Raw genomic sequence first — 23,826 nt, forward strand, 5'->3', positions numbered from 1 at the left:
ACCCCTTTAACTTATTTTGGACTGATGCATGCAACACCCGCTGAGCGGCATTAAACGGCTTGAAAGATCAAAAACAATTTTTTATATAACTCCGACTGGATTCGTCTGAAAGAAGAAAGTCATATACACCTAGGATGACTTGAGGGTGAGTAATTTATGAGCTAATTTTCATTTTTGGGTGAACTAATCCTTTAAGCTGGGATATGAGAAAGTATTTATTATAGAAAAAATATATACTTCACCTTTAACATAACTGATCCATAGTTGACATCAGCATTGGCACTGAGTTAATAAGGAAGGTCTTGAGTTGATTTTGGCTGGCGCGCTGTTTAGATGATTTATTGTGGAATAGATTGTGATCTCTTGAACTGCCCTGCACTGCACGCTTTCAAAGGCAGCCAGAAGCAATCAAAGCCCAGCCCATCTCTGTCTCTCCCCCAGGCATTATCAAACCAGACAGAGGGTGTCTGCCTGAGTAAATAGAGTAGGAGCTTTCTGAGGATGCCAACTAGCACACAAGCAGGAAAAGTGCATTGGGCGAGAAGATTTTTGGATGTTGTATTAGCAACTTCCTTTAAGCTGGGATATGAGAAAGTATTTATTATAGAAAAAATATATACTTCACCTTTAACATAACTGATCCATAGTTGACATCAGCATTGGCACTGAGTTAATAAGGAAGGTCTTGAGTTGATTTTGGCTGGCGCGCTGTTTAGATGATTTATTGTGGAATAGATTGTGATCTCTTGAACTGCCCTGCACTGCACGCTTTCAAAGGCAGCCAGAAGCAATCAAAGCCCAGCCCATCTCTGTCTCTCCCCCAGGCATTATCAAACCAGACAGAGGGTGTCTGCCTGAGTAAATAGAGTAGGAGCTTTCTGAGGATGCCAACTAGCACACAAGCAGGAAAAGTGCATTGGGCGAGAAGATTTTTGGATGTTGTATTAGCAACTTTTAGCGCCTATACTACTGTTCAAAAGTTGGGGTTAGTAAGAGTTAGCGTATTAGACGCGGAGTAATTTTAAATATAATAAAATAGAAAATTATTTTAAATTGTAATGATATTTCACAATATCACTGTTTTTATTCTATTTTTGATCAAATAAATGCAGCCTTGGGGAGAAGAAAGAGACTTCCAAAAACATTTAAAATCTTACCAAGCCCAAACTATACATGATAGCTAAGCACATGAATCTAAAATAGTCAAATAGTATAGGTATAATTTTGTTTAACTCTTATGATCTTTTATTTCATCTTTTTATTTTAGTTTTTAGGCTTTTCATTGAGGAAAATGCTAGAGATAAAAGTAATAAGATATGAGAGGCAGTTTGTCACCACAAGTAAGCAAAATACTGCAAAGCAACAATTTAATATAATGAAAGCTACAGCAATTTGATTAAAGGCATCATTGTTAAATAAATAGTTTCATATTCAGTAACAGGTACTTGTGCCTCCTCAAGTAGAATGTGTGGTCAGAGATGTTTGTTTATCTGCTCTTTACAGTGCCTCATACAATCAGATATTAAATTCAAGACTATGTTTTGTAAAAGATTCATCCCTACTTGCTTGAGGGCAATGAGTTTGACAAATGCAAATGTGTGTGAGAGAGATTGAGTTCTGAGTGTCTGACCTCAAATGCTTCATCGCAGCAGCCCATATTTGAGCATTCATGTTCCCTAACCACAAACCTAAGGACCCCTGTTTAATCTGTCTGTGAGGTTATTAAAAATAACAGCTATGACTTGTTTTATGTGAGTGGTGTCTGTTTTATTTTATTTTAATAAATGATGGTTGTAAGCAGTAAAACTTGTATTCTGTAAACTCATGGAGATTTTATTGTAAGCCTGGTAAAGACATTTGTGTGTTTAGAGCTGTTGATTTTGTTGGTGAAAAATGGGAAAAAAACGACACTATACCACATTCTCAACACTGTGTGTGTGTGTGTGTGTGTGTGTTTTCTCTCTCTGGGTTTGCTTTCATGACCCCAGGGGGAGCTGTTTCCTTACAAGTGCAAACTGCGCTTGTGAACTTGAATGAATTAATCATTCCAGTGAAGTGAAAAAAAATGAAGGAGAAAATAACAGAAAGCAATATGTTTAAAAGAAAAAACTGTGATTGAATCAGAATTAAATCTATCATCGTTCTATCATTGTGTGTGTGTGTGTGTGTGTGTATACATATATATATATATATACACACTTCATGTTTTAATAATAATTTACATCAAATAGACTTAAAGAGCCCTATATGTAATTCAGGGTAAAGAGCACATCCCAGTGAGTCTTTGTCAGTGAGTAATCAACCTCAATGTGGAACTCAATGTGCAAAACCCATGGCTGAAATATTATTTCTGTTTCCATTGAAATCAGCTGTGGTCTGTCCCTTGTGGTTGAGGCCGAGAGCAGATCTGTCCAACCCACACTCAAACACACAGGTACCCATGGCATAGAGTGTTTATATCCCCGGCATCACCGCTGACGGCAGCGAGTATGTTTTTATGACAGTCAATGGCCAGTGGCCACAGCGAGCTCTCATCACTCCCCCACTCTACTGTAGACACACTAACAAACCTGAGCCAAGCGCCTCAGGCCATCGGTCTCCTGCTCTCCACCCCTCCTGTGTCCTCCTCCCCTCTGCTTGCATTTGGCAGGTAGTCAACTCAATTTCTCGCCTGCTGATTCTGTCTCCCCACCTCGCCTTCCTCTTTTCCTCTTCCTCTCTTCATTTTCTCTGTAGAAAAGGAGGATTAAGAGATGATGGTCAAATGCGTAGTTGCTCTAAGTGGTTGCTTGTGGTTCTTAGGAGATTGCTAAGGCCTAAAATACTCCTATTGTCTACTTTCTGCCTTCGAATTCTAATAAAAGTAAATGTAAAAGTCTAATAAATCTAGTAAAATATGGCCCTGGATTTTCTCCCAAATAGGCCCACCACAACTAAAGACAGTCGCTACTATCTCACATTATTACAGCAATCCTATCGCATTTATGGCAAACAACATAACAAAACCCATGGTGACCCTGCTGACAAAAACAATAAACCATCACAGAAATTTGAATGATTTCCACTACAAATACCATCAAAAACATTACAAACAATCAGCTTTTAACCATTAAAACCATTAAATAATGGTTTCGTGTAGTGTGTTTTGGGACATATTACATTAGGATTTAGTGGCTTTAACAAAAGCCATGAATAAAAGGTGACCAATTACCAGTAGAGACCAACAGGCACCATTACAGTTTCCGTTAAAACCAATACAATTTTCATTATAACCAGTAAAACCATTACAAATTATGTGATAGTTTCTATTTTTTTTTCAACAGGATTGAAATAAATGTATTATTGTATGAACTAAAATACTTGAAATCTACATAAAAAGAGCAGAATGCAAAATGTACATGACAATGATAAACATAAACCTAGGATCTAGAAAACTGAAACAACATAATTCTTCAATTTTAGTATTCAAATTACTGTGTGTGTGTGTGTCATGTTAATCAGACTAATCACCTTATAGGCTACTTCATTTACTCTATTTTCGAACTCAATAGCTCTCAAACATAACCGTTGTAGAATTGTTGCTGTCTCTTTATGAATTAATGGAATATTCATGCCAGACAATGCAGAGTGATAAATAGCCTAGTGGACTAGGGGTGTCCTGGAATTTCACTACAGTGCTATAGGCTACATGCTGTATATAGTGAGAGAGGCGGGCAAAGGTAACCTGGTGTATCTGTTCGATTTTTTTTAGCTTCTCCCAACCACCTTTATCTTCATGTCTTTTGCTTGCCATCACAAGCCCATCTCCTTCGTGTCAGTTTCGGTTTCTTATAAGCAAAAATAGATTGCATTAGTGCTCCCTTTTGTTTTGACCGTCAATGTCACTTAATCTGACACTTTTTCTTTGACGATGAACCAGCCAGGCCGACTCCAGAACGTCCAGATGGCCAGTCCGCCCCGGATAGAAACAAAAACATGTGTTTTCTTATCCTTATCTTTCCATCATTCTATTGTGTGCAGAAAGTCGACTGCATTCCACTGAAACTGTGTTTGTATGTTGTGCAGAAGTGTGTTTATGAATATTAATAAGCCTGTCGGTGTGACAGATTGGCTGTGTGTAAAGCTCCAAATCAGTACAGCATTTTTCTTGAATGTAACTTCATTCTCCAGTGGATTGGTTGCTGTGGCAACAGGCCTGTTTGTTGTGGGTGGGAAGCAGAGACAGACAAACACCAGCATCTGGTGGACTGGCCTCTCTTCCAGGATGGTGTGGCGCAACCCTGCATAGCATGCTCTGGACAGGCATTCATACTTATTGTGCATTTGACCCATGTTTTTGAATGATTTAAAGTAATAATCTGTGTTCAATCTGAGTTAAGCATTTGTGGCATAATGGCGGTGATTACTAAAAAAACTATTTTGACTCGTCTCTTATAATGGAATGATTCACACAATATCATTCCTCTGTGCTGTTATTGTTATAGTTGTTGTCTGGATTTGTTAAATGTATTGTGTTTGGTGTGAGCAGGCCTTTATTCTACAAGTTCTGTCACTAGCTTGTACCAAACCCAGAGTATTCCTTTAACAACAGCTCAGTGGGTCAAAAATAGCCGTTGAAACATTGTAAATGATGTTTGTGCTATGTGCTATATGCTGCTAAGTCCTATGTGTGGAGAGCAGCTGTTTGTTCTCGTGATGATTACACACATCTGGGTCTTTCACGAGGATGTGAAAGATTCTGTCAGGCATTTATTAATTGCTATGGGTCTGTGCAGTTCTCATAGTGACTAGCTGTGGGACACCCTGTGGAAAAAAACTCATGAAGTCACTGGAAAACCAGCATCAAACATGTTTCTTATCTCCTTCGTACTGACATAGTTGACATGTGCAGCATTACTAGTATTTCTGTGGGTTAAACTAGATGCAAAATACTTTTTTTGTAATCAAGCATGCATTAAATTGATCAAAAGTGACAGTGAAGAGTTTTACTTTTTCAAGGTCATTTATTTTAAATGCAGTTTTTTTTTATTAATGTGAATGTATCATGGTTTCCACAAAAAATATGTAGCAGCACAACGGTTATTATATCTTAATAAAATAGCATAACTATTAGTAGGACATAATTTTATCTTCATTCTGGACGAATCTCAGTGCTCTGACTATAGTTCTTACTGATTTTCCAAATTGGTACATTTAGCCTGCAGTTGTGTTATCAACCAGCAGGGGGCTCTGTGTGGAAATGAATAGCTCACGCTATGATTACATTAGGCTCACTGGTGGCTGTGCACATTGTTGTGTAAAACAGATTATTTGCCCTAGACTAAGTTTCCTTAGGGAGAAATTAATCCCAGGATGACAGATTTAACAGACAAATAGCAATGTTATGGTGTCATCATGTGGACAGCATGCCACTGCTCTTTAGAAAGATCAGAATCTTGATTTATGGTTTGTTATTCCATCAAAAGTTAAATGTATGTCATTTGATGAATGGAATTAAAGCCTCAGCTAGTCTGTTGTAAAATATATTTGCAGATGTTCACAGAATGTTCACAAAACACATCGTTTTTTGTCAATATAATGAACATGTGGATTCACGTCTCATTGTGTTTTTCTTCACACCATACCGATTAGCAACCGTACCACGATTAAAGCAGCAAATCTCCAGACGACTGCACATGGATGGCTCAAATGCCGAGTTCCAGTGTGCCAGAGTAATGCAACTGAAATAAACACTCCAGCTAATAGCGGTTTACTGAGTCATGAGCAAAACAGGGATAAATGATCCCGGCATTTCGGTACCCTCCAGTGCCTGGAATGCTGAAGGAGTTTAGAGATGTAATGACAAAAGCAAGTGTTTTAGGAAAATAATTCTCTGAAACACCTTGAGTGACTTAAGGGGACATACCAAGTTTAAGCAAAGATGTTTATGAACAATTACAGCGGTCATTTATGTGTGTGTGTGTGTGTGTGTGTGTGTGTATGATATTATAAGGGTTTCCTCTTTTAACTTTCTTTACATTTATCCCTCATGTCTGGGGAGGAAGTGCAGTTCTGATTACTGTGATTACTTTTGTGTTTTTGCCACATCAACATGTAGACGTGATCAGGATAAACATCCGTAGACAGCAGAATACTCATCTTGCCTTGAGATTTGAAGCAAACATGCATCTCTCACACAGAGCATAGCACATTTGTTTTCTGAAGCTGTATGTCGTTCAGAGCAACTGGAGTGAAGCCTTCCTACTACCAGCATGAACCAGAAAACACACTTTTCCACTTCTGAGAGTATTCTGTTTGACTGATTATGACTGATCCTGAGGTAACATGACACTTTCTTGATCTCTGACAGTGCTGTGTGTCATTGGGTGAATTCCACAGGATGAAACACTTTACATGATTTCTGGAATCTATGGAATATGCTTATTCCTTCACAATGATTTAAACAGAATGCCTAATAATTGTTTACACCATTTTCAGTAAAGATTGTACACAAACATCTTATAAAGTGTTTATTTTGTATAGATTGAATACACGCTCATAAGTGTCAGTTTAATTAAAGTGACGGCTCATATCCTGTTGCAGAAAGTCATTAAATGTGTGTGGTCACTGACTCTGTTTATTGCTTTTAATCAAGTTTGCAAGTGTTTTTATCGTCCAAATATCTAAGATTACATTCAGATAAGGTAACCCACTTTTTCATACCATAGGCTATTTGTTTTCTTCTCTTTTGTTTAGACGTTAAGGGGCAGTATAATTTTTAGTTTTTGAATGGACATTCATATGCTCACCAAGGCTGTATTTATTTGATCAAAAATACAAATAATTATATTTTAAAATGTAATTTATTGCTGTGATAGCAAAGCTGACCTTTTAGTTGCCATTACTACACTCTTCAGTGTCAGATGATCCTTCAGAAATTCTCTTTTGCAACATTAAAAATGCTTTTACTGCCATTTTTGATAAATGTAATGCATCCATTCTGAATAAAAGAATGTATTACTTAATTGAATTCCTTATTTATTTCAGATTATTTTAAAGAATATGTTTCTTTCATCCTTAGCTTCTGCATATCCAAACATCCAGCATCACCATGGGCTTGATGCTCAATGCACATATCCATACTTCATAACTTTAGTTGACTTATCATAGAAGAACTACAGAACCACATGCTGCAGGTGGCCATCGTTTTGGCACTTTCCATATAAACAGATCCAGTGAGCTGGGCCAAACTGGCACCAGTAGTTCCGCCACCGAGCATGTGGATCACTGGAATACCAATCAGAGCGCTGCAAGAGAGCCACTGTGTGTGTCTTACACAACAACAACACCATCCGCACCACAGGTGCAGCGAGAGAGATGAGCAGAAAAGATAAACAAATGATTTCCCAAATATCTGTGCCGAAAATACAGAAAAATGTTTGAATGTTGATGGTGTTAGAACACACAGTAGTCTCAAGTTACATAATCAGTTATTTGTGCAGCATCCAATAATTGTTTGGTTAAAAAAAATGTGCGTGCTTTGCATGCATAATCCCTGTTTTACAGGTCAGTGCTATTCAGACTCAGTATGTCTGGAATGACCGTTTGTTATGATCTCATTGCAGACAATGACAGACTCGTGTGTTTTTAGCCTATAGAGCAACTTTCCCATATTTGATATTGGTTATATTTATAGGTGGTGTAAATCGGGTGCAGCTGTGTTGACTTTCCCTTCTTAAGGTCTATATGCTCTACTGGCCCCCTGCAGTCTGGCATTGAGTTAAGTGTTTCTTGAAGTATTGTGTGGAAGTGTTTTGCAATCCCTGTAGGTTACATGCCCTTTAGTTTAACAACACGCTTTGCCTCGAATCCGGAAGGCATCTCAACAATAGAGCATTACCTTTGCTCTGCCATTCAGTGCTGTTAGAAACTCTGTTTACTCAGCAGGGAACTCCCTTACAAACACACGGTGACCTGATGCTTTGACCTCTTCCCGGTCCTCTCTGATCCAAATTGATTGACAGCCACTTTTTAAGCAAACGTTACACTAATCACACATATAGTAGCAGACATCAGGTAAAGCACTTCCAGAATATCGGATCAAACCTTGTTCCGCAGAGAATTTTAAAACGTTAATGCACCTGTACAGTATACGAGTATGTAAGCATTAAAGATCATGTAAACGTGTGTTGGTTGAAAGAGCGCTGAGCATGTGTTTTATATGTTTAGGCTGTAAACACTAAGCCTGTTTAGCAGCTGTTTTAGAGTCCCTGTCTGGAAAAGCCATTCCCTCTTTACCTCTACCTACAATATGTATGAATTTCATTGAGCGTGTATATGTATAATATGCACAAATTTAATTAAGCGTGTGTATATTTGTCTTTATGTGAGAGGTGACTTTAATTTAGTATAGCCTAATGTAGATGGTGCTTACAAAAGCTGTGTAAACCACTATAAGTTTGCATTGAGAATTAAACATACTGTACTACTCAGATGTCTATGTGTGATCTGCACATATGGATGCTTTCTCTCTGCCCCTGTATGACAAATGGAAGAATTCTCACATTGAACAAGAGGGACTCGCTCTCACTTTCCCTCTATCTCTCTTTCAGGCTGTTCTGTCATCTGTCACGAGACTAGACAGCTGTTGATGTTTCAGAGAATGTGTCTCTGGGAAGGAAAGGAGAAAGAGGAGAGAAGAAGAACAGACATGTTTAGCCACTTTTTTTGCAATAGACAGGCATGACAGGAGAAATATCCAAGGCATCCACAGCTTTGAACGTGCACATTTATTCAATTCTGTCCTGTCGTCTGGCTTACTGCAGCTCAAATTACACAAGGGCTCAGAGGTTAGTTAGATTAGTGAAACCACTGTGCCTTTAAATCTTCCCTGAAGGACATCCAGAATGGTCAGATGCCACATTACAAGATCTTCTTGAAAGATTATGTTACATGAGGGTAAAATTACTGTCTTGTTTTACCTACTAAATTAACTTTGACTGAATGTTTTTTGTAGTTTTGTTTAGTTTGAGCTAACATATATTAGACAGAATGTTTCAACATTAAAAGTTTTTTTGTTGTTGTTGTTGCAATAACAGCAATTTAACTTATCTGAAAGACTGCTTTCAAAACTTAGTTTTAAATATTTCATCCCATTTTTTTTCAATTACTTATAATGCTAAACGACATCCAGTATGAGTTAAGGAGAACATGTTTTTGTGTCAGTGAATGGGTGCTTTAACCTTGGGGTTGTGTCAAAAAGGTTGAGTACACTGCTGTGTGTAAAGCTTTCAGAGGTGTGCTTTGAAGTGTTATGAATAGAAAATGGATAACGTCATGCTTATGAAATCATTTTCTCATGGCCTTTTGTTTTCGAATGCATTGTGAGCAAAATGTCGCTTTGTTCTTTTGTGTCTGTTTATAGCAGCAAAAGTATTGCTGGAAAAGCCAAAGGAGAGATTCCCTTTTCCAAAGGTCTCTGTGTGTGTCGTCAACGCTTGGTGAAGTTAGTGAGGATCCGTTTGTCCCATTTGTGGCAGTGAAGCGCGAGAGCCGTGTGTTCAGTTGTTTGGGCGTAGTAAACCATTACGCTGGAGAGGGGGGGGGGCTGGAGAGAACTCGAGCGCAAAAATCCGCTTCGGGCGTTTTCATCAGTGTTGTTCCTGAATTGTGCTGTCGTGGGTACTTCGGAACATTGTTTGTCTAACAGGGACTGGCTTTGATGTTATTTACGTATTGTAATGATTAAGTCTTTTTATGTTGCACACTAAAGAGAATCCCCTAAAGTTTGGGTTGGTTCGCACCGACGAAGTGCCAAGTGAATCGCTGAAATCTGTCCGGCTATACTTGAGTTGAAGTTTCTCTGTACGGTGTCCGCTCAGCTGGATTCAAATGGAAAACATATCAGCGATATCAACTGATGAATATGTATTTCTGTTCTTTAACGGAATACTTCGCATCGACTTTTGAACACGCACCACGGAATAGCGAGATAGCCTACTAACTCCGATTTAAAAGACTTCTGGACGTATTTTATGGTTTGGGGATTAACATTCATCAACTTGAAATTTGAGGCTGTAGATCCATCAGTGTTTGGCAATGGAGGAGGATCAAGCGTCTTCTCCCGAGGAGCCGCAGGCGGCCAGCGGCGCATCATCGGACAGTTTCTCCCGGCTCTGGTCGGACGTGATGGGGATGCTGGTAAGTTCGGAGTTGGGGGAGGGGTGTCACAGGAAGGCAACTTGAGAAAAGTCTTTCAACCCAAGGGGCTTAATTTATTGGAGCTCATTGTGTGTGTAGTGGTTGTGCTTTGATGCCAAGCGCATGTTAAAGCAGCCTGCAGGAGCGTCAGGACAACCTCAGCTAACTTTCTGCCCGCTGCGAATAGACACTTAAAGTTGTATGGTTGGACCTGGTGAGAGGCAGTGAGAAGTTTAGAAATCTCCAGGGAATCGTATCACATGGTATGTAACTGAAGTGTTTATTATTATTATTATTATTATCACCCGGCGCACGAGCGGCGTCAGATACGCAACGTAATTCAAACACGACACAGAAGTTTAAATGTGTTTTCCTTGTCGTTTCACTTTAAGTCTAATGACCAACTGAATGTACATTATCCCGCATATTACAAAGTTATTTTTATATAAGTAACTACTCAGACACGGAATTAGTGGTTCTGGTTACTTGTAAGTTGACTTAAATCGTTCGCAAAGTAGTCTTGCATGGCAACATTGAAAACTATCAGGCCATAAAACGAGCATTGCAAAAATATTACCATATTGGTGTGTATATAATTAAATAAACCACGTGTTTTCTCTGTACTGGTTAGCTAAGAGATTTAACTGTAACAAATGTAACATTTCGAGGACCTGTAGGTTTTGGGGAGACTGATGCATCTTTAGTGTTTATTTTACAGGACAAAAACATTTCCTTGGCCACTATAGCATTTAGTTTGGGAAAAGATCTTAATATCTATTCTCTCTCAAGGCTGTCTCTGTTGTCTGTTATTTGCACATTTCACCTGGTCCTATTAGTTACAATTTATGAATCAGTTCAAAGTGTTCATGTTTCCATTGAGACCAGCTTAAATAGTGATGGTCACATTGTAATGTCCTCAAGGCCTAGTCATGGATTCTCTGTCCTTTTTTGTTTTAATTGGACCTTTAATTGTAACTCTTGTGTAGGAAATTGGTTAAAGTGGATATTTACATACAGATATTCCCTGAGACTTTCTCAGAACCCTAACATGCATTTCCAGTGAAAATGGCTTTGCCTCTTGATGGCTGCAGTGTGAATTAAGCATCTGAAAAGTGTGTGTGTTGTTTTTATGTCCAGGAAAGTGAGATTACCTAATGAGAAATAATTGTTTCTATTAAATCTGATTAGATAAACTGTAACACTGACACACATTAATGATTAATCTCTTTTAAGTTCCACACCCTTTCTTCTTCCCTCAGGCGTATATTATCCTGTGATGTTACTGTAAGATGATGAGTCTTTTTTTCTTTCTTTCCATAGAATATGTCTCATGTATACTCCTTCTTACAAATAGCCCTGCAGTGCAAGCAGATGTAGCACCTGAAGGTTTCTCAGCTTGGATATACCCAACCCCCAACAACAAACTGCAGCTATTGTTTATGATCCTTGCAGCTTTAAACAAATCCTCCATCTTTTGGCTTTAAAGAGCTCTTTTTAGAGGCCTTCATCTGTAGTGGTATAGTTTGGAGAATTTATATTCTGTCTTTGCTTCAGTTATTTAGATTTTTTACAAAAGCAAATCTGTGCATTTGCGCTGCAGTGTCTCTTAGTTTATACTTTTTTAGCAAACACAAGTGAATGCCTTACTGTATACAAACTAATTTTTGTTAATGACATTTTCGTAACCATGTATAGGAATCATATACAGTAGGCTGGTCATTATTGTATCGTATTGAAGGGTTTTATTTCGCAACAATGATGACTAGATGATGGTATCTTTCATTACAAGGCAACTTAATAAATAAATTAGTTTTAAATATTGATATAAATGTAAACTGATGAAACAGACCACTAAGTGCCAAGCCAGAGAGAACTAGCACAGCTGTGTTAGAAATTGGTTTCTAGACATGGTTTCAGTTAAACTGACCATTTGACGGTCTGGGTCGTTTTACTTTCAACTTTTACAAGCCTTTTAGATGTGACTTGCTAGTGAATGAAATGTTGTTTTGGTGGGCACGCTGTCTATAAAACTAAGGTTTTATTATGGCATTAAGTAGATTTTTGAAGTTGCAAGATCATTTTTGCTTTCGTAAGTGCATATATTGCTACATTTGAGGTAGTGTTTAAGATTTACTATCTTATGCTAATGTTGATAAACAGCATTTGTAGAACTGGCGGCTACTGAGTTGCGAATTAAAAGTCTGAACTACACTCTGAGGTTAACCATTGTGCATGCCAAGCTCGTAGATCTCTCTTAATGAGAATACCTCTGTCTGCCTGTCATTGAAGTGCGGTCTGTGTGAGCAAACCCCATTTATATGTGGTTCCACTCATCTAAATTCATTTCAAAGTCAATTAACAGCCCATCACCCTCATTTCAACCGCCTCTTGGATTTGTGTTATGTTGTGGCTGTGAAGATTTTAAGGAGAAAATTATCTGTGAAATACAGTTTTGACATCTTAATTGTTTGCCTTATCAAATATTTCTTAAATAGGAGCAGCTTTGTTGAAGCTTGAGCTACAGTATTTGCATGTAGCATACAGTAGCACACTATAAATTTGAGAAGCTTGTTACTACCAGATTTAAACCGTAATGATCTTAATACTAACTGTAAAGAAAGCCAGATAGACACTATGCATAAGGCAGCAGTGTTCAGTAAAGATATGTTTGCTTCAACATTAGACAATGTGTGGGAGAGTGACTGGCCATATCTGCAGTACTTAAGCACCTTGACAGTAACTGCTTTTGATTTTGGATGAGCCATTGCTTCCCGCCTCTGATTCTAGTTAATTTAACACATTCTCCACCCAGCACGCCTCCTTCCTTATGCTTCCATCAGCCCTCTGTGGATATCCTGAGGAAGCCACCCTAACGAGGGTGCATCAGGACCCCCTGACCAACTTCTGTTTTACATCCTCTCTAACTCAAATACAGCTCATGTCCACTTCTCCCCTCCAGGGCGGCGCCACACATCTCACAACACCTACGTCAAGTGACTTCCTAGTGCTGGGCGGTATACCGGTTCATACCGAATACCGGTGTTTAATTTTGTTATGATATGAATTTGTAAAATACCGCAATACAGTATGTATGTCGCTTAAACAACGTTCGGAACGCGACACTGTTTGAAAGGGGTCCCTTTTCACTGGTGCACTGTGGTGAGGGAACAGCTGTATGTGTTACTAAGCGTGAAAGTTCCGAAACTGAAGTGATACTCGTGTCAGTATCGATATATCGATACTTTGAGTGGATACGCCCATCCCTAGACCCAACACTATCACACACACGAGCGCGACTTTCTTTTGCACTAGATTTAGCAACTTTCAGACCCTTTTAGCAACTTTTTTCCATAGAATATTCATACTGACAAACCTAGCAACTTTTTTTGGATAAACCTTAGCTATGGTTCAGTTGGAAGATTTTGCCAGTGCTGTCCTGCGAATGCAAGGTCTGACTTTCCCGGAGAAGTGTCACCTCTCTCGGCGTCTGTTCTGTGCAGTGAGCGGCAGAGAAGCAGCGCATTCAGTTGGCCGCACCGCAGCCGACTCGTCAATAAAGGAGTACCAAACAGCGTTTCCTAGCACCTGTCGCTTACTGATTGTTTGGAATTATAAATATGAACGTAGTTCGTCTGTTAATATCACATGCACTTTTTATTTTTATTTATTTAATTTTTTTTCGTTTGTTACTCGGACACAGGCAGTGCGCTGCATGAGACAAAAAAGTAATATAGCCAAAACAACCGCACTAAACCGCATCTTTAGTGTTAGATGCATGCTGCGATTATAAATGAGAGTGACTCCTGGTTAACATGTATTAAAAGGGGTCGTGTTTAGTCACTGTTTAGTGTAGTATTTTTTGACAATATTCACTCATCATGACAGTAAAATAGGGCATTCTACATTTACATTTAGTCATTTGGGGGATACATAAAGCGATTCTTCTTAAAGAGGCAAACAGACACATGAAGTGGTTGTAATACCAAGTTCTTAGACATTGTTCAAATAAGTACAAGCTAGAAAGAGAAGGAATAAGTAAAGAGAGAGAATTAAAAAAAATAATAATAATTTTATGATGAAGTCAAGTAGCTTCAAAAGAGATGAGTTTTCAGCTGTCGCTTGAAAATTGTCAGGGATTCAGCATTCCGGATAGGGGTGGGAAGATCGTTCCACCAGCCAGGAGTGGTGAACGAGAATGTTCTGGAAAGTGATTTTGAGCCTCTCTGGTATGGTACCATGAGGCGTCGCTCACTAGCGGATCTCAGACTTCTGGAGGGGATGTAGATTCGTAGTAGTGAGTGAAAGTAGGCAGGTGCTGAGCCTGTGGCTGTTCTATATGCAAGCATCAATGTCTTGAACTTGATTCGAGCCGCAACCGGTAGCCAGTGCAAGGAGATAAAGAGAGGTGTAACATGGGCTCATTGAAGACCAGTCGTCTTGTGATATTCTCTGTTTCTGAAAGAGGACACATTAAACTTGTTTTGTGGTTTGCTGTGTTACTCATTATTCCAGGATAAGCAACTATAAAGGCATATTATGCAATCTCCATTTGCACAGAATAACAACTGGACAACCTAAAAATGAAAGAAAAATGCTAAGCCAAGCCTTAATTACCTCATTCGTTCTCTTTTTCTTTTTCTTTCTTTCTTTCTTCCTTCTGTTTTGACTAGGGATGAAACGATTAACCGCGAGCCGGTTGAAAGTCAATTTAAATATGTGAGGATTCAAATCGGTTGAGATGCTAAACAAATCGCGATTCAGTTAGGGGTAGGAGTTTATATGAATGCATGTCTGAGGGGAACTTAGGCTGCGTTTACACTGGCACAAAAAATCCGATCTTTCGCTCACATCTGACACAGATCGGAATTTGTTGAACACGTGTAAACGCAAAACCCCGCACGAGATCCGATTTTTTTGCATCCAAATCTGAGCCACTTCCAAATTTGGATTTTAATCGGATACACATCTGATATCTGGACATCCGATCCGACCTACGCCTAAACACACATATCCAATTCTCCACAGAACTCCCAATGCAAGGGCGACACGTTTGCTCATAAAGATTTTTAATGGCGTTTTAATGCCGGCATGCTGTATGCGCTCGCGTTTTGTTGAGATGGAAACTTTTTATAGGTAAGAAATTGCACATTCAGCAGCTGGTTTTCAACCCCCGCCCCGTGAATTTTGAAAATACAACAGCTAAAAGCTACATATATTTCTCAGCAATGAGGTGATAACTTAGCGGTTTTTGTAATTAAACTGACGAGCTCGTTTGTTCTCTCTCTCCTTAATTAATTCGAAGTCATTTCAATAAATATCATCTTTATTTCACTAAAGAATTCTACCTCTAACGAGCTGTAGATAAAATAGTCTAACAAATTAAAATTACCGTTATTTTCCGGTCTTACTTTTCATCTTGCTTATGTATAATGCATATTAAAGTTCATAAGTGCAGCACTGCTTTGTTTACAGCGGAAACCAAGGAAACACTGTAAGCGCCACCTGCTGGCAGAGAGTGAATCTGCGTCTCATTCAGCTCGTCTGCTGTTTCATGCAGATATATTTTATGTATGGTTTCATAAAACTGAAGTCAAACTATTCTGTTTTTGCTTCAAATTTCGAAATTCCCCCCCCCAAAAAAAATAAAAAAAATAAATAATAATAATAATAAAAAAATAAAATAAAATAAAAAAAATAAACCCCAGTTACAAAGAAACAGATGCTGTCATTCTTGGGGATGTGTGCTTACTGCAGAACATTCATTCCTAATTATGCCATTTTTGAGCAGCCCTTACGAGCCCTAACGACAGGGAAAGGACTGAGGTCATGTGACAGACTTGTTTGGACAAGGGAGAATAATAAAAAAAAAAATATATATATATATATATATATATAGTTATTTACATTTACATTATATTAGAATTTAGTTATTTAGCAAATGCTTTTATCCAAAGCGTTTAACAAATAAGGACAATAGAAGCATCAAAACCAAGAAAAGAGCAATAATTTACAAGTGCTATATTAGTATTATATTATAGTGTTATATTTCAATTTCACAAAGAAATGTGCAGCATTTTGTCCAAGCAATAATAAAAGGACACATTTAATTTATAATTTGTCTTAAATCTCATTTTGTTAAAAAAAGGAATCGAATCGTGAAATCAAAATCATGAATCGAATCAAATCGTGACATCCCTAGTTTTGACATTTATAATTTAGATGTTATTGCATAGTAAATTATTTTTGTGAACCAACCTAGGCTATAGACTGCAAATGTAATATTTGTTATATTTTTCATTTAGCTGATGCATTTATTAAAAGAAACTTGAGGAATATCACAATCATTTAGATATAGATTATTAATTGAATAATTAAAAATAAATCTATGAAAAAATAGATGATTAAATCATAGATTATATATAGCTTTCTCTTTTTTTCATGTTGGTGACATTGGATGCCCTATCTTCCCCAATGTTTGTGAGGACACTAAAGGGTTTGACTGACGAAAAAGTTTGTGAATCCCTAACCTATGTATATGTTTTACTAAAACTCAAACTACTGTTGTACTGTTTTTTTTTTAATCCTCAGTTTTAGCATGTTCTCAACACCATGTGCAGTGCATGCTTCTCATGAATTCCTGGAATTGGTCGACACATTTGTCACAGTGCAGAAGCATAGGATTCAAGACTGTGTCCAAAACTCTAATGGCTCTGTAGTCTTCATGCTGCATTCAGAATGAAATGTGTTTCCTTTGATTTGAGTGTTGTGAAAAGAACAGCTCTTATCAGATTTGCTCGCTCATTTCACAATGGATTCTCTGTATGAATGCATTTGAGTTTTGTTTTAGGCTATTGAAGAATGAAAGGTTTTGCCTAAAAAAAAAAAAAATCCTGTTTCCTCTCTCAGTAAAAGAGCCAGCAGGGGAATTATCCTAATCTTGCATTGTTTTTGCAAAGCTCAGTCTTAAGTCATAGGAAGAATCTACAAATGGCTTGAAGTCAGTTAATGTTTTCTTTCTGATTTGTGTAGAAGCGTAATCAAATACACCTTTACCCTCTAAGGATTTCTGTGTCCCATAATGCTGTTTTGGAGCAGGTGGGCTGAGCAACTGAAAGGAATGTAGAGTAATCAATTAGCTTGAGTTCGAGGGAAATGCTTAGGCACCCTTAGGTTTTCTTTCTCAGTATTTTACTCACACTCTTTTCTTTCCCTGCTTTTCTTTCTCTTCCTCATACCAGGCATAACATTATATTTGTTACGATGGCCCCATCAAAGATTTGTGGCTTTACTGAACGCCAGTTTCATCTGAGGGAAGTGTGAATTTGCGGTTGGCTTCTGTGAACAGACAGCTTCTCATATTTAGTGCATTTTATTGTAAAAAGTTAATGTTCGATTGCATAATGTGGAATCTGTCTCTCTTCCAGTCATTGTGACCCGTTCCTCTCGTTTCTGTCCCTGTCCTGGAAACAGACGTTCTCGACAAAGAATGTTGTTGCATGTCATTACACAACATGTTGAGTTTGGTTCATGTTGTGTGTAGGGCTGGGTATCGAGTTCGATACTTTTTAGGCCCCGACCGAATTGCCTCGATACCATCGAGTATCGAAAAACGTCTCGTCGTTCGGTACCAAATTTCGATACCTAAGGGGTTAATCTCATCAGCGTCAGTGAGCCAATAAGCCTGCAGCACTTGCCGGTGTGTTCGACTGAGGCGTGGCGCAGATCGATCATCCGCGAGAGCGATTCGAAAGCGCACGGAGCAGTCTGCTCTCTTTAGCTCTCGTGGTACTGTAATACACCAATCGGTCTGCACAGTCGGTCCGCGTCAAGTCGAACACAACCAGAGAGTGGCGCACACGTGAGGCTGTAGTGTGAATGCGTCCCAGCCCCCTTAGATGTAAGGCTACATTTACACTTGTGCGTTTATGTTCTAAAATGAAAACTATCCTCATCGTACTGGCGTTTCCACTGCGTTTCAAGTCGGATTTCCACTATCTCCGACAAACGACAGGCGACAGACCGGTCATTCATTTCCAATGGAGAGTAGCGCGGGAGCTGTGTGGAGTTCCGATCATATGCAGATAGTCATACTAACGTTACACGACCGAAAGTGCGTGTTATGTGACCATTCATGCAAACTGTAGCATCATGCTACATAAGACAATAAATAATATTTATATTCCGCTTTTACTCAGAACTCACTTTAAACCACCATCGAGTGTTTGTAATAACTTCCGATTGCCGTCTAACAGGGCCGGATTCACGCATTGCTCAAGACATTGAGCAAATAAATATAACAAACAATAGGGTAAAAAATGACAAACCATTTCCATGTCTTCCACCTTTTTTATGTAGGCTACGGAAATCACGCTTTCTTTCTCCCAGTCTCTCTCACAGACGCACACACAGTGCAGACACACGGAGACGCGAACAGAAACTTCTTGTCAGCGCTGCACCACGAATTTATCAGTAAAATAGTTTCGCAGCTGAAAAGCTACATGACATTTCTCAGTAGCGAGGTTCATGAAGGAGTTTAACTTAAAGATTCGCTATTAGTTTTTTTGTTAGATAATGTAATCTTGTTAAAATTGATTTCATAAAATTGGTATCGAAAAAAAGTATCGTTCAGGAACCGGTATCGAAGTCAAGGTATCGGTATCGATATCGAAAAATTTTGAACGATACCCATCCCTAGTTGTGTGTGGCTCAGGACCTCGAGTAGTGTTGAAGTTAGCAGATTCTGGAGAACTGAACTGTAATTAGGTGTTGTATACTTTTGAGGACTCAACAGTAAGTGAAAAAGACTCAGGAGCTTCAGAACTTGAGTGTAGTCTCCTGTTTTGTGCTACAGTGACTGATATCTCACTTCCTTTTATCAACCAGTGTCAACCCAAAAGAGCAAACAATTTAGGAATTATTAGTAATAATATCAGTCTATGAATGTTGTTCCAGCTGGAAATTATAAACACAAGAGCTGGCTGATTACACCTGCTGAGAGCCTTAATCTGTGCTGATGTAGCTTAAAACTTTCTTTCTTTCTTTCTTCCTTCCAAAAAAAATGTAGTTGACTTCCTCTTTGTTGTAGCTTTCAAATCTCATTTGTTTTTGCATATACTCAGACTTTATTTTTGGGTGAATTATGCCTTTTTCTTTTTCCCATCAAGCGAATAAATGTTCCTCTTGTCAAACAAGTACCAGTCCCAAAATGTGGTTTTGTGGCTAACCAACTTTAAAAGAGGTAGTTCAGATAGAGCAACATTACTGGTTGAGGTAGGATAGTGAAACAGCAACAGTCTGTGTTGGTTTAAGGTTAGTATTTACTGATCATATGAAGAGGTCTGCATTAATTTGTGTTTGGAAATGGTTTACTCTGGAGCTCTAGTTACAGACAGAGATATAGCTTTGGGAGTTTTAAATGTTTGGCTTTTTGGGCTGGACAGCAGAGTTTGGGTGGTTCTGTTTGTGTGCTCAAGCAGTGATTCATGTCGCGAAACAAGACGCATTCCCGCTATTCTTTTTAAGAGCTCTCAGCTCATGTGGAGCTACATTCAAGTAAGAGGCAAACATCTTCTGTCCTCTACATCCTCTTACATATACAGACAGATGAAGCATGAGCTTTGAATTAGTCCAGCATTACCTCACCGGAGGCCAGGAATGTGTGGAATGATAATAAGAATATGGGAGGCATGTGCTGTACAGATGTGCTGAACTAATTCAGATCAAAGGCCACTGCTGCTCAGTTTAAGCCTGAAGATAGATGATAGATTGATGGCCTGTTCCTCATGTATATTATATATGTATTATATATACCTTCAGCCCTGCTCCTGGGGACCTACTGTCCTGCAGAGTCTAGCGACAACCCTAATCAAGCACGTCTGAACCGGTTAATCAAGGTCTTCAGGATGGGTTGAAAAATTACAGGGTGGGTGACCTGATGTAGGTTGGAAATGAACTTTGCCAGTGGGTCCCCAGGAGCAAGGTTGAAGATATTAAATGTATACATTGAAATATGCTTGTTATATATCAATATATATTTTAAGCTATATATTTTTTTCTTTCCTTAGTTGCTGTTACTAAATTGCAGGTTTGAGTTAGTTCAAATGTATTTTTATATTCCTATAAATAAAAAAAAGTGGTTTCCTCCATGCATCCCCTTTTTTCTTGATTTCTTTTTCTTGAGCCTTTGCTTTCTATAAAATAAAATTATATAAAGTTATGAGACCCGTTTAAGACTGGATTAAGTTCTTGGATGAAGGTTTTGGCCCTTCCACCCATCACTCAGAGCTAAGCACAGCCTCTGGCCTGTCATTACCATCCCAACCAACACTATGTACTTGAAAAAGCTTGGCTAATGGCAAAAGAAAAAAGCCTGTGGCCTAGTTGCTGTTGTAAAGTTTTTATTTAGTCTTAGTTCAGCTGTTCTATCTCTCTTTATCAAGTATCCTAAAGGAAGGAGGATGTGACTTGTGCATCTAACTACAAATTCACATATTCACATCATGTTTTTGTCTAAAAGCTGGAGGTGCTCTGCAGGCCAGCAGATCGGAATGCAAAAGCAGGAATTTCTCACAGAGAGCAGCGTTCCATTGGGAGTCTCAGTATTCTGAGATCATCTGTTTGGAGCTTTGTTGGAACGGATCGGTTAAGAGGCATTTTGTGGAGAACGAGAAAACCTTTTACATTTAATCCTGTGAATATGATTTATAAGACATTGTTTATTTATAACGCAAACTTCACTCTAAAAATGAGTTTTCAAAGATCTCAACAGCATTATCATGAGTTGTATGTCCTTAGCCTGAAGTGATTTTTATTGTCGCTTACAAGCGCAGCCAATGTCTGTAATACACACCAGTTTTACCAGTGGGTGTGTTTGAGGCCCTGGCCTTCCTACCTCTGGCCCGTACACACAATGACAGGATATATGTGTTTTTCAGCTTGGTCCTGAGCAGGAAGAAGGCCTTTGTGTTTGACTTTTCATTCAACAGGACTTTAAAGGGCATGTAGTACAGCAATAGGAAAGATCCAGCCTAGCGTAGAACTTAGATACAACAAACATGCTCTTAAATATAACAAACTCTTCCATTTAGGAAAAGAAACTATGCCACCTGCAGCTGCTGGGGTATTAATAGTTTTCTAAAGAAGTTGAAAGAAGCTAATCTCTAGTTTTGAGTAAAGGACATTCTTATTGTATGTGCTTTTTTGCAGCAGTCTGAGGTCATTTGCTGTCACGAGCTTGTAGAAAAATAGGATACACCCACACTCACTCACGCTGAAGTCAGAGCCAGGCAGCACCACAGTTGAACATGTGCACTCACAACAAGACAGCTGCAAAGGTCAGAGAAGGTCATAAGGGCTGGGCAGTAAGAGAGGCCTTCTGCGCTTGTGTGTTGAGTTTATAAATGTGTTGCACAGAAAATGCCACCCATACGTAAAAACTTATACTCACTTGTCTTGTAAAAATGTTCTCTGGCCCCACCACTAAAAAAAACGTGGTTAACGTGGTTGTAAAAATATTTAATTTAATTTTATATGAATTGATTATAAATTAAAACGTTTTTTCTGGAAAATCTTGCCACTCAATGGTCCATCCTTGGCCCATATACGTGGCACAAGAAACCCGTCTCAACAAACTGACAACTTCTCTGTAAACCAGTAGCATGGAAATTATAACCCCACAAATTCACAAAAGCCCAGCAAAAATCCTGTGGTCTCAGCCCAGAGTATGAGTATTCGTGTGGAGTAAAAATAATGGAATGTGAGGGTTAGAAGTTTAGTTCAGCTTGTGTGTGACTGTTTGCTTCGTCAGAGCAAATGTGTGCAATGTGTTCTGAGTGTGTTAAGTCCTTTTTGGCTGGCGCCATTCTTGCGACCCTAATTAAAATCGTGTGCCAGTGACAAGTTTTGAATGAAGCTCTCCTACATCTCCGCTCGTGTTTGTTTGTGTTTCTGAGACTGAGGGGAGGGAGGCTTATTAATGAGATGGAATTTAATTGTAAAGTATCAGATTAAAATTCCCTGTCTTTTTTAAATGAAAAGCCATCAAAGCTTTGTTTCATTCATATCTCTGTTTGTGTAGGATGGCTCTCTGGGGAATATAGATGACCTGGCACAAGAGTACTCCGAGTACTACAACACATACTTCAGCGACGTCAGCGATCGGATGGAGGAACTTCGTAAGCGGCAAGTGTCTCAAGAGCTAGACATGGTAAGTTCAGCCTCAAACGCTTATAGCACATACAGCCTGAATTGTACACCTGCATTTCCTACAGCTGTGGATGTGTTTGTTTTCTAGAATGACCAATAATTTCATTAAATCACCTTGTCACCAGATAATTCTTAAGAATTGTTTATACATACTTTCACCATGGATTTAATTCATCTTGGCATGTTTACTGCCTTGGCATTTAAACCAGATGAGTTAATCTGGCAGTCTTTAGCACTGTGAAACACGTTTTTGGGTCAGGTGGAATTTGCGAGTTTTTTCTTATTTAAAAAGTTTTAGCCCTTTAGTCACATGGTCAGCTATCATATCAGCCACTGCAACATAAACCAAAAAAATGCTGAGTATGCCTTTAACCAGAAACATTTTCTGCAGAAGTTCTGTTTTGCTTTTCTGGAAAGCATTTAGTTTCAATTCTTAAAAATGTATAGTTTTTGATTATGGGGTAAACAAACGTCACTCTCTGAGCTACATACTGTTTTATACACTTGAGTTTGGCCTTAATAAATAAGGAAATTGAATGCTAAAGCTATTAACACTGTATGGCCTACTTGTTATTGCAGTAACAGTTGTTTTAGTCATAAACCAGTGCAATAGTTTCCCTTCCATCTATGTTCCAGGGACAGTGAACCACAAGCACAGCTAATCACAAAATTCACTTATTTCTTTCATCACTTGGTGCTACAGAATGGCCATTGTAAATCTATGAGCTAATAGAAGGAAACGCTTGTCTTAAACCATTACAATATGAAGACAAATGCGTTCACACCCTGCCCTCTTTCCATACGTGTTTGGACTGTCTGCGGTTCTGTCAGTGCTCTGCGTTTCTCGTCTGCATCTCAAAGCGTCTATGTTCTCAGGGATGTAGGGTAGTGGGCCACCCAGGGTTGCTAAGAAACCACCGGACTCATTATAACATGCAGCTGGGGTTGGCACAGTCCAGTGAGGGGATTTTGAGAGAAAGAAAGAAAACATTCTGAAAGTCATGCTCAGCTGTGGTGCTGGCCTCACACACAGGAACCAGTCATTCTCAAGGTTTGGAGAACATTAGGTACGCTATTGTGTTGAATTGTTTCAATGGATTTTCTCTCTGAATTCTGGAATGAACGGTACAGAATTCCACTGTGCACCACTGTCTAGAATCTCTACACCAAATCACTGCTACTGCAAAGAACTAGCATTGGCTTTACTGTAAAACATCCCAAAATAGCTTATTTAGATCTACTCCATCTCATGTCATTCCAAACCGATATGAAAACAAAAGATGACCAATGACAGAATTATCTTTTTTAGGTGAACTGTTCCTTTATATGTTCTTTTCTCCGTTTTATCCATCTCATCTAATCCAGTATCCAACTCCACACCCTGCTCTGTGTAAACCGTACTAAAGCTAAAGTTGGTTAATACAGGGCTGAGCACAGCACAAA

The 23,826-nt window shown here is 38.7% G+C and overlaps 1 protein-coding gene and 1 long non-coding RNA gene across 2 annotated transcripts in view; one reads left to right on the forward strand and one right to left on the reverse strand.

Moving 5' to 3' along the window:
- LOC107601214 (uncharacterized) overlaps positions 1 to 3,082 on the reverse strand; it is a 22,833-nt gene extending 19,751 nt beyond the window's left edge. Inside the window, exon 1 of the long non-coding RNA XR_001610901.1 lies at positions 2,997 to 3,082. This is a non-coding gene — a long non-coding RNA (uncharacterized lncRNA). The remainder of the gene's footprint in view (positions 1 to 2,996) is intronic.
- Positions 3,083 to 9,527: 6,445 nt separating this feature from the next.
- LOC107601213 (SAM and SH3 domain-containing protein 1) overlaps positions 9,528 to 23,826 on the forward strand; it is a 51,340-nt gene continuing 37,041 nt past the window's right edge. Inside the window, exons 1-2 of the mRNA XM_016293305.1 lie at positions 9,528 to 10,179; positions 22,256 to 22,384. Of these exons, the coding sequence (XP_016148791.1) occupies positions 10,078 to 10,179; positions 22,256 to 22,384 (231 nt within the window). The 5' untranslated portion in view covers positions 9,528 to 10,077. The remainder of the gene's footprint in view (positions 10,180 to 22,255; positions 22,385 to 23,826) is intronic.

This window comes from Sinocyclocheilus grahami, unplaced genomic scaffold, assembly GCF_001515645.1.
Source record: "Sinocyclocheilus grahami isolate Dianchi unplaced genomic scaffold, SAMN03320097.WGS_v1.1 scaffold301.1, whole genome shotgun sequence".
Taxonomy (NCBI): domain Eukaryota; kingdom Metazoa; phylum Chordata; class Actinopteri; order Cypriniformes; family Cyprinidae; genus Sinocyclocheilus; species Sinocyclocheilus grahami.